General features: G+C 33.6%; 1 protein-coding gene across 1 annotated transcript in view; it reads right to left on the bottom strand.

Moving 5' to 3' along the window:
* Window positions 1–16,555, bottom strand: part of LOC107566726 (KH domain-containing, RNA-binding, signal transduction-associated protein 3-like) — a 115,804-nt gene that overhangs the window by 62,815 nt on the left and 36,434 nt on the right. The window contains exon 4 of the mRNA XM_016252253.1: window positions 9,712–9,828. Within this exon, the coding sequence (XP_016107739.1) occupies window positions 9,712–9,828 (117 nt within the window). The remainder of the gene's footprint in view (window positions 1–9,711; window positions 9,829–16,555) is intronic.

Consider the following 16,555-nt stretch of genomic DNA (forward strand, 5'->3'; position numbering starts at 1 on the left):
AATAATAATAATAATAATAATAATAATAATAATAATAATAATAAATGTGAGATGTAAACAAGAAAAAAGTCAAAATAGCGAGATGACCATAAACTCAGAATTCAGAGAAAAAAATGTCAGAATTGCAAGATTTAAACTTTGAACTATGAGAAAAAAAAATTAAAATGGCAAGATTTAAACTCAGAATTATGAGAAAAAAAGTCAAATTGAAAGATTTAAAATCAGAATTACGAGAAAAAAGTCAAATTGAAAGATTTAAACTCAGAATTATAAGAAAAAAAGTCAAATTGAAAGATTTAAACGAATTATGAGAAAAAAAAGTCAAATGGAAAGATTGAAACTCAGAATTATGAAAAAAAAGTCAAATGGAAAGATTGAAACTCAGAATTATGAAAAAAAAGTCAAATTGAAAGATTTAAACTCAGAATTATGAGAAAAAAAGTAAAATTGCAAGATTTAAACTCAGAGTTATGAAAAATGTAAAATTCAAAGATTTAAACTCAGAATTACAAGAAAAAAGTCAAACTGCAAGATTTAAACTCAGAATTATGAAAAAAAAGTCAAATTGAAAGATTTAAACTCAGAATTATGAGAAAAAAGTCAAATGGCAAGATTTATCTCAGAATTATGAAAAAGAGTCAAATTGCAAGATTTAAACTCAGAATTATGAGAAAAAAGTCAAATTGAAAGATTTAAACGAATTATAAGAAAAAAAAGTCAAATTGAAAGATTGAAACTCAGAATTATGAAAAAAAAGTCAAATTGAAAGATTTAAACGAATTATGAGAAAAAAAAGTCAAATTGAAAGATTGAAACTCAGAATTATGAAAAAAAAGTCAAATGGAAAGATTGAAACTCAGAATTATGAAAAAAAAGTCAAATGGAAAGATTGAAACTCAGAATTATGAAAAAAAAGTCAAATTGAAAGATTTAAACTCAGAATTATGAGAAAAAAAGAAAAATTGCAAGATTTAAACTCAGAGTTATGAAAAATGTAAAATTCAAAGATTTAAACTCAGAATTACAAGAAAAAAGTCAAACTGCAAGATTTAAACTCAGAATTATGAGGAAAAAAAAGTCAAATTGCAAGATTTAAACTCAGAATTATGAGGAAAAAAAAGTCAAATTGAAAGATTGAAACATCCAAAATTTCAGAAAAAAAGTCAAATTGCAAGATTTAAACTCAGAATTATGAAAAAAAAGTCAAATTGAAAGATTTAAACGAATTATGAAAAAAAAAGTCAAATTTAAAGATTTAAACTCAGAATTATGAGGAAAAAGAGTCAAATTGAAAGATTTAAACTCAGAATTATGAGAAAAAAAGTAAAATTGCAAGATTTAAACTCAGAATTATGAAAAAAAGTCAAATTGAAAGATTTAAAATCAGAATTACGAGAAAAAAGTAAAATTGCAAGATTTAAACTCAGAATTACGAAAAAAAAAAGTCAAATTGAAAGATTTAAACTCAGAATTATGAAAAAAAGTCAAATTGCAAGATTTAAACTCAGAATTATGAAAAAAAAGTCAAATTGAAAGATTTAAACTCAGAATTATGAGAAAAAAGTCAAATTGAAAGATTTATCTCAGAATTATGAGGAAAAAAAGTCAAATTGCAAGATTTATCTCAGAATTATGAAAAAAAAGTCAAATTGCAAGATTTAAACTCAGAATTATGAGAAAAAAAAGTAAAACTGCAAGATTTAAATTCAGATTTATGAGAAAAAAAAGTCAAATTGCAAGATTTAAACTCAGAATTATGAGGAAAAAAAAGTCAAATTGAAAGATTGAAACTCAGAATTATGAGGAAAAAAAGTCAAATTGCAAGATTTAAACTCAGAATTATGAGGGAAAAAAAGTCAAATTGAAAGATTGAAACTCAGAATTATGAAAAAAAAGTCAAATTGCAAGATTTAAACTCAGAATTATGAGGAAAAAAAAGTCAAATTGAATGATTTAAACTCAGAATTATGAGGACAAAAAGTAAAATTGCAAGATTTAAACTCAGATTTATGAGGAAAAAAAAGTCAAATTGCAAGATTTAAACTCAGAATTATGAGGAAAAAAAGTCAAATTGAAAGATTGAAACTCAGAATTATGAAAAAAAAGTCAAATTGCAAGATTTAAACTCAGAATTATGAGAAAAAAAAGTAAAACTGCAAGATTTAAATTCAGAATTATGAGGAAAAAAAAGTCAAATTGAAAGATTGAAACTCAGAATTATGAGAAAAAAAAAGAAAAATTGCAAGATTTAAACTCAGATTTATGAGGAAAAAAAAGTCAAATTGCAAGATTTAAACTCAGAATTATGAGGAAAAAAAGTCAAATTGAAAGATTGAAACTCAGAATTATGAAAAAAAAGTAAAATTGCAAGATTTAAACTCAGAATTATGAGAAAAAAAAGTCAAAATTGTGAAGCAAACTCAGAATTCAGGGAAAAAAAGTCAGAATTTTAAAATAACAATTCTCAATTACCATTTTTTTTTTATTCTGTGGAAAAAAACAAGCTTCCATGCAAAACAGTGTTTGCAAGAGCATATTTTCCACATTCACCAGTGAACGCACACATATATGTGAAGTTTTCTAAACTGCTTCCAAAAACAAGCTCTTGTGGGGTTTGGGGCGTGTATGTTTACTATTAACATCGTTTGGTAAATTCTGTGAAATTTGTTTCTGCAAATTCTAGTACATCAAAGAGAATTATGAGCTTTAAGCAAATCTCTCCACTCAGCTGTGGGACGGAGCTGCAGGAGAATCTCCAAACAGCTTAAAACCGTGCAGGTGAGTGTTCCAGATCCAAACCGGCCAATTTGTGGTGCACAATTCCCCCTCTCTCTCGCTTTTCTCCACAGAGAGCTTGTTCACCAAAATCTGACAGGACCGGAGGAGTGCAGCAGTCAATAACAACACGCCCAATTAGTAGATAAAACCTTCCAGAACACCCTGAGCTCTGGAACAGCTGTCTGAAGGGAGAAGATTGCTCTTGTGAACACGGAATGTAATTGCGGCACGCTTATACATGAACATATCAAAATCACCTGTGGCTGAGTTGTTCAGAAACGGCCAGAAACCAGAGCTACATGCACACAGTCTGCTGGGGGAAAACGTCAATAATTTAAAGGATACATATCATGGATTTTCCTGAACCTTTTAAAATAAATATTGCATGCAACAAGTTGGCCAATTAGAGCCACCTAATTAAAGGTACAGTAGCAAAAACATCCTGTTTTAAAAGTATGGAGAGAAATAAGGTAATTTTTTCCCCTAAAGAAATTGATACTTTTACTCCGCAAGGAAGCATTAAATTAATCAAAATCATTTATAATACTTTAAAAGATTTCTATTTCATATAGATGCTGTTCTACTGAACTTTCTATTAATCAAAAAATCCTGAACAAAATACATCATTGTTTTCAAAATTAATAACAATGTTTCAAATCAGCGTATTAGAATGATTTCTGAAGGATGACACTGTGTGACACTTAAGACTGGAGTAATAATGCTGAAAATGCAGCATTCCATCACAGGAATAAATTATATTTTAAAATATATTCAAATAGAAAACAGTTATTTTAAATTATAATATAATTTTATAATATTACTGCTTTTGTTGCGTTTTTCTAAAACAAAACAAGCTAAAACAAAATATAAAATTATAAAATGAAAGTTTCTACTGCTTAAAGCATATACTTACATGTTATTATATTTAATTGAGATTTCAAAATGCAGCTAACACCCTAAAGTGTATAACAATTACAGTATATATATATATATATATATTACAGTGGGGCAAAACAAAAAACACACAATATTGTGTTTAAAATATAACACAATATTAACTTTCTATTTACTGAACTGTTGTATGAAATCACATTTGCACTCGTGTTCGTGACAAAAAAACAGGACTCGTGTTATATTGCTCTCACTGCTGGTGTGATATCACTTATCATACGATATAAATATGAGACAAAAACTCATACAGGGGCATTTTTTGCCCCAATATCTTGAAATTTAATGCATAACTGCTTAAAGGGGTCATATGACGTTGCTAAAAAATAACATTATTTTGTGTATTTGGTACGTACTTACAGTCTGTGAGTCAGAACAGACGGCATTGTAGGCTACTTTCACAGGTTCAGGAACAGTCCTCCGTAAAATGCGCTGCACACATCTGAATATTTGGTTTGAACTGTTCTGGAACAGTGTTGTAAATACAACTTAACCACTGATTTCTAGTTGAGTCCTGTTTTGGAAGACCAAACTAAGTATTTTCGCTTTCACAACGAAACACAGCGTCTTCACAACATGCCGGCAGCAGCAACAATACTACAGCAAGAATCAGAGTTACGCCTTCTTTCTTTGCGTGAAAATTTGGGCGGTGTAATGTAAATCTTCCCACACAGTGACGTAGACATGTGGGGGCGTGTTTAAACGAGGCATTTTAGGAGGGCGTGGACGAGTCTTAACTTTTATAAAGATTATCTCTTTGGGTTTGAGACTTTAGTCTTTGCAACTTTAGGGATCTTATCTATTCACGAACAGCTTGTAACACTCCCAAAGAGAAAGGAAAACTTGAAATCGCATCATATGACCCCTTTAATGAAGTTGTTGCTCTGCATCATATTTGTCAACAGTCAACTATCCTAAATTTAAGATGATGTACAGTTAACGGTGTTAAAATATTTTAATCACGTTATTTTTTCATAACTAATTACTAACGCTAAACAGACAGCCCTAATATATATGAGCAATATCACACGAGACGTGAGATATGGCTGTATATTGGCACGGCTGTGATTCCGTAGGTAATCGCAGCGTGCCAATATACAGTCAAATCTCAAATCTCCGAGTGTGATTTTGCATTTATACAACAGTTCGACGGCACGAGTGTGTAAATGTATAAGAAAAACAACAACAGAGTCTCTTTAAAAACCTTTTTGTGTAGAACTACTTCCTTCCACCACAGATTCAAATCTCAGTTTGGCAAATTAACAGCTGAACCCAAGCCTCCGTTACTAATTCGAAAATGTCACTTTAGAACTAGTAACGAAGGAACATTGAGTTGCTTTATTGAAAGCTTATTGTATTACTATATTAAAAGCTCTCTGTATTATATGTAGAATATTATGAGAGAGAGATTAACTGAGCGAGTGTGATTACCTGCATCTGATACAGCATTCATTCTTCAGCTCTATCTCATATTCATAATAAAATAAAAGTTTGAATGTCCACTGAGGAAAGCGATATCTGTTGTACTGTTCTTTCATCTGTTAAGGGTGATTTCTGATGACAGCGCTGCTCAGTGCATTTGTTAACGGCGTCTTACAAGCTGTTATTAAAAGTAAAAATAACTTCCGTTTCAGTCTCTTTCAATATAAAAGTATTTTCTGCTGACTCGTAAAAAGTATTTTGTCGCCATCTAATGGTGCGAAGACACACACAGTTTCCCAATACTAAATACTACTATGAATATAAAATAGTATTTACTGAATAAAAAACAACAACAGCCATCATAAAAGATGCTAGACAATTCAGTCAAAAGTACAAAAGCAGCGCTCTAATATACAGCCTTAAAGTTACACAAAATATAACGTGATGATATTTTGCCCTCCGCCAAAACTATTTGCTCTGGAACAAATAATAGATTAATGAGACCAAAGACTGCCCGTGAGATTTACCCAAAATTAATAATATCTCATGTTTAACCACTATAGAGACATCAGAGCCAGCGGCAAATTCCAGAGGATCTGGCCGAGGTGAGGCTGCTCTCGGTGGCCTCATACCCGGTGCCAATATGGGTACCACCAATTCCGGTGCCTCATTTCAATGCCACTTAAATGCCTGAGCGATCGATTGAAATATTTGTCCTGGTTCTCCGAAATGGACGTAAGGCCATTTTTAGCGGGGCTATAGCGATTAGCTCCATAAACTGTACACAAATTCGTGATCGCCTTAGAGTCAGTCCCCTTTAAATTTAATTGGAAAATGGCAGACTTCGTCTCCTCCCTGTCTTTCAGCGCGCTCTTCAATCCGCAGACCGTGGTGACGCAGAGCGAGCGGACTCAAACAGAAACAGAGGACACAAGGTGTGTGTTTATCGATAGATTGTTATAATATCTGTATCTGTGCAGTTCTTTGTCATAAATACAGTTTACAAAAGGTCACGATGGAGCAATCGGTTTCCCATCTACTGTAAAGTTTTCGCTGCGTTCACGCCCCTTACCATACTGTGATGCTGTGTCCCAGTGCAACGAGACAAAACCAATAAAACCCATTTCAAACTAGGCATTTGTTGCATCCAGTGGGGACATAATTACTGATTATAATGACTAATACTGTCGTTTTACACGCTGCTTTGCATCGCGCCACGTAAATATAAAACCATGTCTGTATTTGTGATCGGAGAAACGACAAACAAGCGCTACTCTACACTGCTCAAAACTCGCGTTTGAATCATCAGTGGCAAATCCTTTAAATATGAAAACGTACTTACAGTCTGTGAGTCAGAACAGACGGCATTGTAGGCTACTTTCACAGGTTCAGGAACAGTCCTCCGTAAAATGCGCTGCACACATCTGAATATTTGGTTTGAACTGTTCTGGAACAGTGTTGTAAATACAACTTAACCACTGATTTCTAGTTGAGTCCTGTTTTGGAAGACCAAACTAAGTATTTTCGCTTTCACAACGAAACACAGCGTCTTCACAACATGCCGGCAGCAGCAACAATACTACAGCAAGAATCAGAGTTACGCCTTCTTTCTTTGCGTGAAAATTTGGGCGGTGTAATGTAAATCTTCCCACACAGTGACGTAGACATGTGGGGGCGTGTTTAAACGAGGCATTTTAGGAGGGCGTGGACGAGTCTTAACTTTTATAAAGATTATCTCTTTGGGTTTGAGACTTTAGTCTTTGCAACTTTAGGGATCTTATCTATTCACGAACAGCTTGTAACACTCCCAAAGAGAAAGGAAAACTTGAAATCGCATCATATGACCCCTTTAATGAAGTTGTTGCTCTGCATCATATTTGTCAACAGTCAACTATCCTAAATTTAAGATGATGTACAGTTAACGGTGTTAAAATATTTTAATCACGTTATTTTTTCATAACTAATTACTAACGCTAAACAGACAGCCCTAATATATATGAGCAATATCACACGAGACGTGAGATATGGCTGTATATTGGCACGGCTGTGATTCCGTAGGTAATCGCAGCGTGCCAATATACAGTCAAATCTCAAATCTCCGAGTGTGATTTTGCATTTATACAACAGTTCGACGGCACGAGTGTGTAAATGTATAAGAAAAACAACAACAGAGTCTCTTTAAAAACCTTTTTGTGTAGAACTACTTCCTTCCACCACAGATTCAAATCTCAGTTTGGCAAATTAACAGCTGAACCCAAGCCTCCGTTACTAATTCGAAAATGTCACTTTAGAACTAGTAACGAAGGAACATTGAGTTGCTTTATTGAAAGCTTATTGTATTACTATATTAAAAGCTCTCTGTATTATATGTAGAATATTATGAGAGAGAGATTAACTGAGCGAGTGTGATTACCTGCATCTGATACAGCATTCATTCTTCAGCTCTATCTCATATTCATAATAAAATAAAAGTTTGAATGTCCACTGAGGAAAGCGATATCTGTTGTACTGTTCTTTCATCTGTTAAGGGTGATTTCTGATGACAGCGCTGCTCAGTGCATTTGTTAACGGCGTCTTACAAGCTGTTATTAAAAGTAAAAATAACTTCCGTTTCAGTCTCTTTCAATATAAAAGTATTTTCTGCTGACTCGTAAAAAGTATTTTGTCGCCATCTAATGGTGCGAAGACACACACAGTTTCCCAATACTAAATACTACTATGAATATAAAATAGTATTTACTGAATAAAAAACAACAACAGCCATCATAAAAGATGCTAGACAATTCAGTCAAAAGTACAAAAGCAGCGCTCTAATATACAGCCTTAAAGTTACACAAAATATAACGTGATGATATTTTGCCCTCCGCCAAAACTATTTGCTCTGGAACAAATAATAGATTAATGAGACCAAAGACTGCCCGTGAGATTTACCCAAAATTAATAATATCTCATGTTTAACCACTATAGAGACATCAGAGCCAGCGGCAAATTCCAGAGGATCTGGCCGAGGTGAGGCTGCTCTCGGTGGCCTCATACCCGGTGCCAATATGGGTACCACCAATTCCGGTGCCTCATTTCAATGCCACTTAAATGCCTGAGCGATCGATTGAAATATTTGTCCTGGTTCTCCGAAATGGACGTAAGGCCATTTTTAGCGGGGCTATAGCGATTAGCTCCATAAACTGTACACAAATTCGTGATCGCCTTAGAGTCAGTCCCCTTTAAATTTAATTGGAAAATGGCAGACTTCGTCTCCTCCCTGTCTTTCAGCGCGCTCTTCAATCCGCAGACCGTGGTGACGCAGAGCGAGCGGACTCAAACAGAAACAGAGGACACAAGGTGTGTGTTTATCGATAGATTGTTATAATATCTGTATCTGTGCAGTTCTTTGTCATAAATACAGTTTACAAAAGGTCACGATGGAGCAATCGGTTTCCCATCTACTGTAAAGTTTTCGCTGCGTTCACCCCTCATTACACCACAGCAGTTTCCTCCAGCAAAAATCTAGCCCTTATGTAGGGCTAATGTAATATTTGTAATATTTAAATAAATGTAATATTTAATATAAAACATATTACAGTGCATGTGGCATACCATACAATCATTCACAGAACTGATTAAAGACACTGACAGACAGCACTCAATTCACTCATTTTAACTAAATATCAGAGTGATCGACAGATATACAGTAGAAACATTATGTGTGGTTTTGTATTAAATAATGACTCAGATCATGAAATACATTTATTCGCCTTAGAGTAAGGGAAGCACAACTCTGAAAATGAGAGCATCCGAGGAGCATGTGAATGCTATGTATTTTTATTTTAAATATTTTCAATGTTCTTTAATGTTATCCATCGTTTTTTTGGGGCTCTTTTTTTAAAGTATCAGTTCAGGCACCGTTTAGGCACCGGTACCATTTTAAAAGTATCGATTTGGCACCGGTATCGTAAAAAACCCAATCGATACCCAACCCTATTCATGAGTGCTGAACAGCCGCTGACTCCCTGGAGCTCACTTCTCCGAAAACGTCGAAGCAAATTTTCAAATAGACGTTATCTTTATTAACAAACCGCATATTTGAAGTCTAAACAAATACATTCTCGCCTAAAAAACTCTCAAAACTCCATGACACAAAAACAGTATTACTTTTAAATTTTAGTGGATTTGGGTGTCTGCCATGACACTTGTTGTGAGAAATACGGGAAGCGGAGTGATACAAACGGTGAAAGGGCGTTCCTGTAGCGATAACGGTACAATATCTCACGGTTCTCAACCAATCAGATTTGAGAACCAGAACGAACTGTTGTATAAATAAATATATATATATATTTATTGAAATATTTAAATTGAGTGACCCATCAGCAACCATCGATCGATTCAATCAGCGGCGCAGAACGCAGAAACGCAACATATGCGCTTGTGATCGTTCAGATCGCTTCTCGTCCGTGACAGTGGAGACAATGAGACTATGTGGTGAAAGACGGGACAAAAAACACCAGTTCCTGCCTCATATACCCTGATTAACAACCCAGAGACTGATAATAAGCAAAGAAAGAATACCTTTTCTTTGTCTCTCATGGATCCCTTGCCGAGGATGGACATCTTGGTCAGCGTGTCCTCCTGCAGTCTCTTTAATGAGTTCCCTCGAGGGCCCAGGAGTTTACCCACAAAATTAAACTAATAAAGAGAGAGAGAGAAAGAGAGAAAAAAAGAGTTTTACTTACACTTCATAGTACTGTATTCTAATTACTATTCCCTAATACATAAGTTATGCAAAATGACATTCTAAGTATTTCCTCTGCAAAAGCAGTTAAACATTTATCAAAGCCACACAATGGTATATTAAATACAGCATTTTTCTTGCCCACATCAACCAATTAAACGGCACTGCTTTCATTTTTGCTACCCATGATCCTCTTTTTTATGCATGCTTTAATGATCAAATATTTCACTAAGACACTATACTTGCTTTTTTGTTCAAACTCTGAATTAGTCATTTGAATTTTAAATAAGAAAAAGAGACATCACATATTTTTTTACATAATGGACGGCACTTTTCATAGATTTTTGTTTTTATAGCTAGCTAATTATAGGTAGCTAAACTATTAAAATATGTAAAAATATTTTGCAAAAATATTAGATACAGATGCAAAAGCCTCTAAGTGCTGTTTGAATTTTTCTTCTAAAATTGCCTTTTTTTTTTATCAGGCTCCTATGTTTATGTTCAGTTATGTCACCTTAATGGCAATAAAAATAACCTATTACTTGCCATAAAAGGGAAATTAGTGAATCTACACATAGGAGCCTGATAAAAATGCTAATTTTAGAAGAAAATTTTAAATGGCACTATATATTATATATAATTATTTATTAAGCATTAAGTTATTTTATTAAAAAATGATGCATTTTTAAATTACATTATATACATGTGAATTAATCACAATTAATTGCATATATCAATATTTACTGCAAAAAGATCATTCAGAGACAAAGACGACAGGCAGAAAGTGGCTTAAAAAGTCAATATATTGTTTATTTTATTTCCATATGTCTGAATAGGTCCCAAACCAATTGAATCAAATAGCAACTGTATGCATTCATTATAAAAATAAATAATAGTATTAAATTCACGTGTTACATTTACAGTTCTTATAACCTGCGATGGGACAAAACAGCGTTCCTCTTGACAGAACTGCATCTGTGAAAGACACTTTACTGAATCACAAGAGACTCCAGATCTAAAACACATACTGTTTTGTGTCACATTCGGATGGAAACAGGAGGCAAGGATCAAAGAAACACGAGACAGAAGAAAGAGACAGAAAGGAAGACGAATCGTCCCAGAAAGAAGACAAAAGAAAGAGGAAGCGTATAGGCTGAGGAGGTGAGACGCTTGTTAAAACGCTTCACCTGCGACTGCTGTCCAGGCTTGTTAGCGATCTCACCGCTGAACCCGGCGCGGAAGATCAAACCCTGCCACCCATGAAGACCTCTGAGAAAGCCACAGACACAATCGCAGCACTCAGGTGACACATTCTCAAACTTTCTCAGCTACTTTTTCAAAATAGAAAGGCTTGACTGAACCTGATGGCAAAATCTGAATCCCAGAATTAGCAGACAGAGCAGAGCGGTTCTAGGTTTATTCAACCTTTGTGGCAGGATGAATGCATAATTTGAATATCCAACAGAAATACTATACTATATATACTACATACTATACAGCACTTTTTCTTATAAAATTCACCTGCAGAAATATAAATAGACATGAGACAATTGTTGACAAAGAGTAAGTGTAAGATGTATTTCCTCAGCTCAGATCAGATCTCTTATAAGAATAACGATAAATGTTTAAGTTCATATTGAAATCTCTGACTTATTAATATAAGCTATCTGGGCAAATCTAAGAGCATTTTAAAGTATGGATGCTTGTTTCTGCCACAGGATAAAACAAATTACTAAAGTAATTGTGACGTTTTCCTCACAATTCTAAGAAAAAAAGGGTTACACTTTATTTTAGGGTGTCCTTGTTACAGTGTAATTATACATTTAAGTATTGAGTAATGTTAATTAACTACATGTACATACTATATGATTAGGGTTAGGATTAGGGTTACTTGCATGTAATTATGAATAATTTATTATTATTATTATAGTAATTACATGTAACGTGTAACAAGGACACTTTAAAATAAAGTGTTACCAAAAAAGTCAGAATTGCAGTACATAATTGTGAGATATAAACTCTGAATTTCAAGGTATAAACAATTGTGAACAAAGAATTATTAGAAGTCTGAATTATGAGATATAAACAAACAACTGGGAAACAAAAATGTAAGACTTGTGAGAGAAAAAGTTGCAGTGACTTTATTTTACAAAAACAAAAAAGCAAAAACAAAATTACAAGAAAACAAAAGTCAGAATTGCGACTATATAAATGCAGATTGGTGAGACACCGAAAGCAAGACAAAGTCAGAATTTTGAGTTTATATCTAAAAAAAAACTGATTTGTGAGATATAAAAAAATTCCAAATTGAGAGATATAATTTTGAATTGCAAGGGGAAAAAGTCACAATTACCTTTATTATTATTATTATTATATTATTTTTTTATCCTTCAATATTCAATCATCTTCTTAGCTTCAATATTAAAGAGATAGTTCACCCAAAAATAAATAAATAAAATCTCATGTTGTTCCAAACCTGTATGACTTTCTTTTCTGCGGAACACATTTTGAAGAACGTTGGAAACCAAACATTGTTTTTTTTGTTGTTGTCCATACTATGGAGGTCAATGGAAGCCAAACAGTATAAAACACAACTGAGATCTCTTCAGAAACTAAAAGTCATATTTAGTGGTGTATATTTCCCAATAGGAACATCAGAGAAGGAAGTTCAGCAAAAGATTCCTTTTACTATTAATATAATCTCATTGATCTCCAAAAGCGACAACTGAGATGTTTAAAAGATCTCATTTGTGATTTCTCTTCCCAATGGGAACACACTATGATTTGAGAATGCACTAATCCTGATACTTTGGGACATAATCATCTCAAATACTTTATAGCACTGAGGGTATGCAAATTATTATTGAGCTGATGACTAAGAGGCCATGACCTTTAATTTATCTTTCTATCCATCCATCCATCCATCTATATACAGGTGCATCTCAATAAATTAGAATGTCGTGGAAAAGTTAATTTATTTCAGTAATTCAACTCAAATTGTGAAACTTGTGTATTAAATAAATTGTATGCACACAGACTGAAGTAGTTTAAGTCTTCGGCTCTTTTAATTGTGATGATTTTGGCTCACATTTAACAAAAACCCACCAATTCACTATCTCAACAAATTAGAATACTTCATAAGACCAATAAAAAAAACATTTTTAGTGAATTGTTGGCCTTCTGGAAAGTATGTTCATTTACTGTACGTGTACTCAATTTGGCAAGTTATATTAGTTTTCAAAAAGATCTACCCAGCTTCTTGAAAACATTACTGTCTCACGACAAAAAATGGTGGAAGATAATAACCGTTATCTGATATAAATGCACAAAATGTGTGCGGCTTTAGGAAAATATGTGTAGGCTTATAAGAAAGGCACAGGCAAAATGGGGCAATATCTCAGGCAAAATTTTGATATCCCACCATGACATTCATTATGAATTAATTTTAATTGCAGATTACATCAGGTAATGAGGGCATTTTACAGATCGTTCGCTTGATAGTGTCCTGATGCTGATGCTAAATCACATACGGCATTCACTCCATTTTTCTCAAATGCTTTCAAAAAGATCTCAGAGATCCATGTGTCACTTATTAAATTCGGTTTACTCTTTATGGAAATATCTCTCGCTAATAAAGCTCAGTTTGTTTGGAAAACACAATGAAATGTCTGAGAAGAAAGCCGCATTCTCTGTTTGAGATGAAACAGTCGGCACATGAAGGGCTTTTCTTTTTGGGTCTCGCTAAACAGCCTTTACAAAGAGACTGACCTCACAGGCAGCTGCCAGAGACAGGCACAACGACTGCAGAGACTGCACACACACTGGCTGAGAAAGACATGGAAAACACTTTAATTTAAAGGAATAATAAACATAAAAGAAAATGCTGTCATTATTTTCTCACCCTCATGTCATTCTGAACCCAAATGCTGTTATTTTCTCAAGAGAAAATTAAAGGATTTTTAAAGGGACCTTACACAGGTCTACAAAAACAGTTCAGTCATAACACCATTGAAAAAGTGTTAAAAAAGTAAACCTTGCGACTGTTCTAAAGTCACTCGATAGATTTGTGTGAGAAATGAACCAACATTTAGCCTGTTTTTCACTGAAAATCTTTCCCTCTTTTGCAACTCTCAAAACCGCTACGTCATGTTGTGAATCTGAACCGGACACAAATGAAATTTTACAGCATTGTAAGTCAATAGCCTTTTACTCACACTAATGTTATGGGCAACTTGGAATATATACTTACCATTCAGAAGTTTGGGGTCAGTAAGATTTTTTGTAAAAAAAGGGGAATATATTTATTCCATAAACACAGATTAAAATGATCAAAAGCGGCATTTATAACGGTATTTATAATGCTTATAAAGTGTCCAAACATTGACAACCATAAGAAATGTTTCTTGAGCAGAAATTGTTAAAACAGCATATTAGAATGATTTCTGAAGGATCATGTGACACTGAAGACTGGAGTAATGATGCAAAAAATTCAGCTTTGATCACATGAATCAGAATCAGAATCAGAATGAGCTTTATTGCCAGGTATGTTTACACATACGAGGAATTTGTTTTCGTGACAGAAGCTTCCACAGTGTACAGAATGACAGTGACAGAACAAAAAACACAGATAATAAAAAATAGAACAAGTAAATAAGGAATAAAAATATATAAATTGACAGTTGTATGTGCAGGTATATTACAATAGAAAAAAAAAGTATTTACGTAATGCCGTTTGTCACAGAAACGATACTGACCATGATGAAAAAATCAATCATAATCATGACAAATATTAGAGTAAAATAAGCCAATATTATCTATGCCAGCATCTTGAAATTTACAAGCTGTGTGTGTTTCCCATGGAGAACATCTGATGAAAAGACAATAAATACATAAACTTTGTCAATTTAACAAAGCAAAAAGGCTTATTTCAGAACTGTTTTCATTTTCATTTTCAACTTCAACTATCTATAAAGTTTAAAATGTGTACTACATTTTTGCATGAGTGAGTGTGAATCATGTTTGGCCATGCAAAAATCACCCAAGTCTCTCAATGCAATTCTACTTTTTTTGTGCATTTATTATCCACAAGGCAAAACTAGTCTTTTAGAAAGGAAGCAGCTCAGCTCTCCTCATCAACACATGATTTGAGGTGCGGGATATCAAATTGTAATGATTACAAATTAAAAGCCCAAAGTATAAGCAATAGTAAAATTGATGCTTGACTTGGCAAGTTATATTAGTTTTCAAAAAGATCTACCCAGCTTCTTGAAAACATTACTGTCTCACGACAAAAAATGGTGGAAGATAATAACCGTTATCTGATATAAATGCACAAAATGTGTGCGGCTTTAGGAAAATACGTGTAGGCTTATAAGAAAGGCACAGGCAAAATGGGGCAATATCTCACAGGCAAAATTTTGATATCCCACCATGACATTCATTATGAATTCATTTTAATTGCAGATTACATCAGGTAATGAGGGCATTTTACAGATCGTTCGGTTGATAGTGTCCTGATGCTGATGCTAAATCACATACGGCATTCACTCCATTTTTCTCAAATGCTTTCAAAAAGATCTCAGAGATCCATGTGTCACTTATTAAATTCGGTTTACTCTTTATGGAAATATCTCTCGCTAATAAAGCTAAGTTTGTTTGGAAAACACAATGAAATGTCTGAGAAGAAAGCCGCATTTTCTGTTTGAGATGAAACAGTCGGCACATGGAGGGCTTTTCTTTTTGGGTCTCGCTAAACAGCCTTTACAAAGAGACTGACCTCACAGGCAGCTGCCAGAGACAGGCACAACGACTGCAGAGACTGCACACACACTGGCTGAGAAAGACATGGAAAACACTTTAATTTAAAGGAATAATAAACATAAAAGAAAATGCTGTCATTATTTTCTCACCCTCATGTCATTCTGAACCCAAATGCTGTTATTTTCTCAAGAGAAAATTAAAGGATTTTTAAAGGGACCTTACACAGGTCTACAAAAACAGTTCAGTCATAACACCATTGAAAAAGTGTTAAAAAAGTAAACCTTGCGACTGTTCTAAAGTCACTCGATAGATTTGTGTGAGAAATGAACCAACATTTAGCCTGTTTTTCACTGAAAATCTTTCCCTCTTTTGCAACTCTCAAAACCGCTACGTCATGTTGTGAATCTGAACCGGACACAAATGAAATTTTACAGCATTGTAAGTCAATAGCCTTTTACTCACACTAATGTTATGGGCAACTTGGAATATATACTTACCATTCAGAAGTTTGGGGTCAGTAAGATTTTTTGTAAAAAAAGGGGAATATATTTATTCCATAAACACAGATTAAAATGATCAAAAGCGGCATTTATAACGGTATTTATAATGCTTATAAAGTGTCCAAACATTGACAACCATAAGAAATGTTTCTTGAGCAGAAATTGTTAAAACAGCATATTAGAATGATTTCTGAAGGATCATGTGACACTGAAGACTGGAGTAATGATGCAAAAAATTCAGCTTTGATCACATGAATCAGAATATAATGTACTATATACAGAAATAGAAGTATAGGAAAACATTTTATTGTTTAGATAAATGTACAGATATGTTTATTAGTGTGCAGATAGATATGTTATTTACAAAGTGTGCAGTTTAATATAAATATACTATGTTAGTTGTATAATATGGAAAGCTTAA

The sequence above is a fragment of the Sinocyclocheilus grahami genome, unplaced genomic scaffold (genome assembly GCF_001515645.1).
Source record: "Sinocyclocheilus grahami isolate Dianchi unplaced genomic scaffold, SAMN03320097.WGS_v1.1 scaffold1096.1, whole genome shotgun sequence".
Lineage (NCBI taxonomy): Eukaryota > Metazoa > Chordata > Actinopteri > Cypriniformes > Cyprinidae > Sinocyclocheilus > Sinocyclocheilus grahami.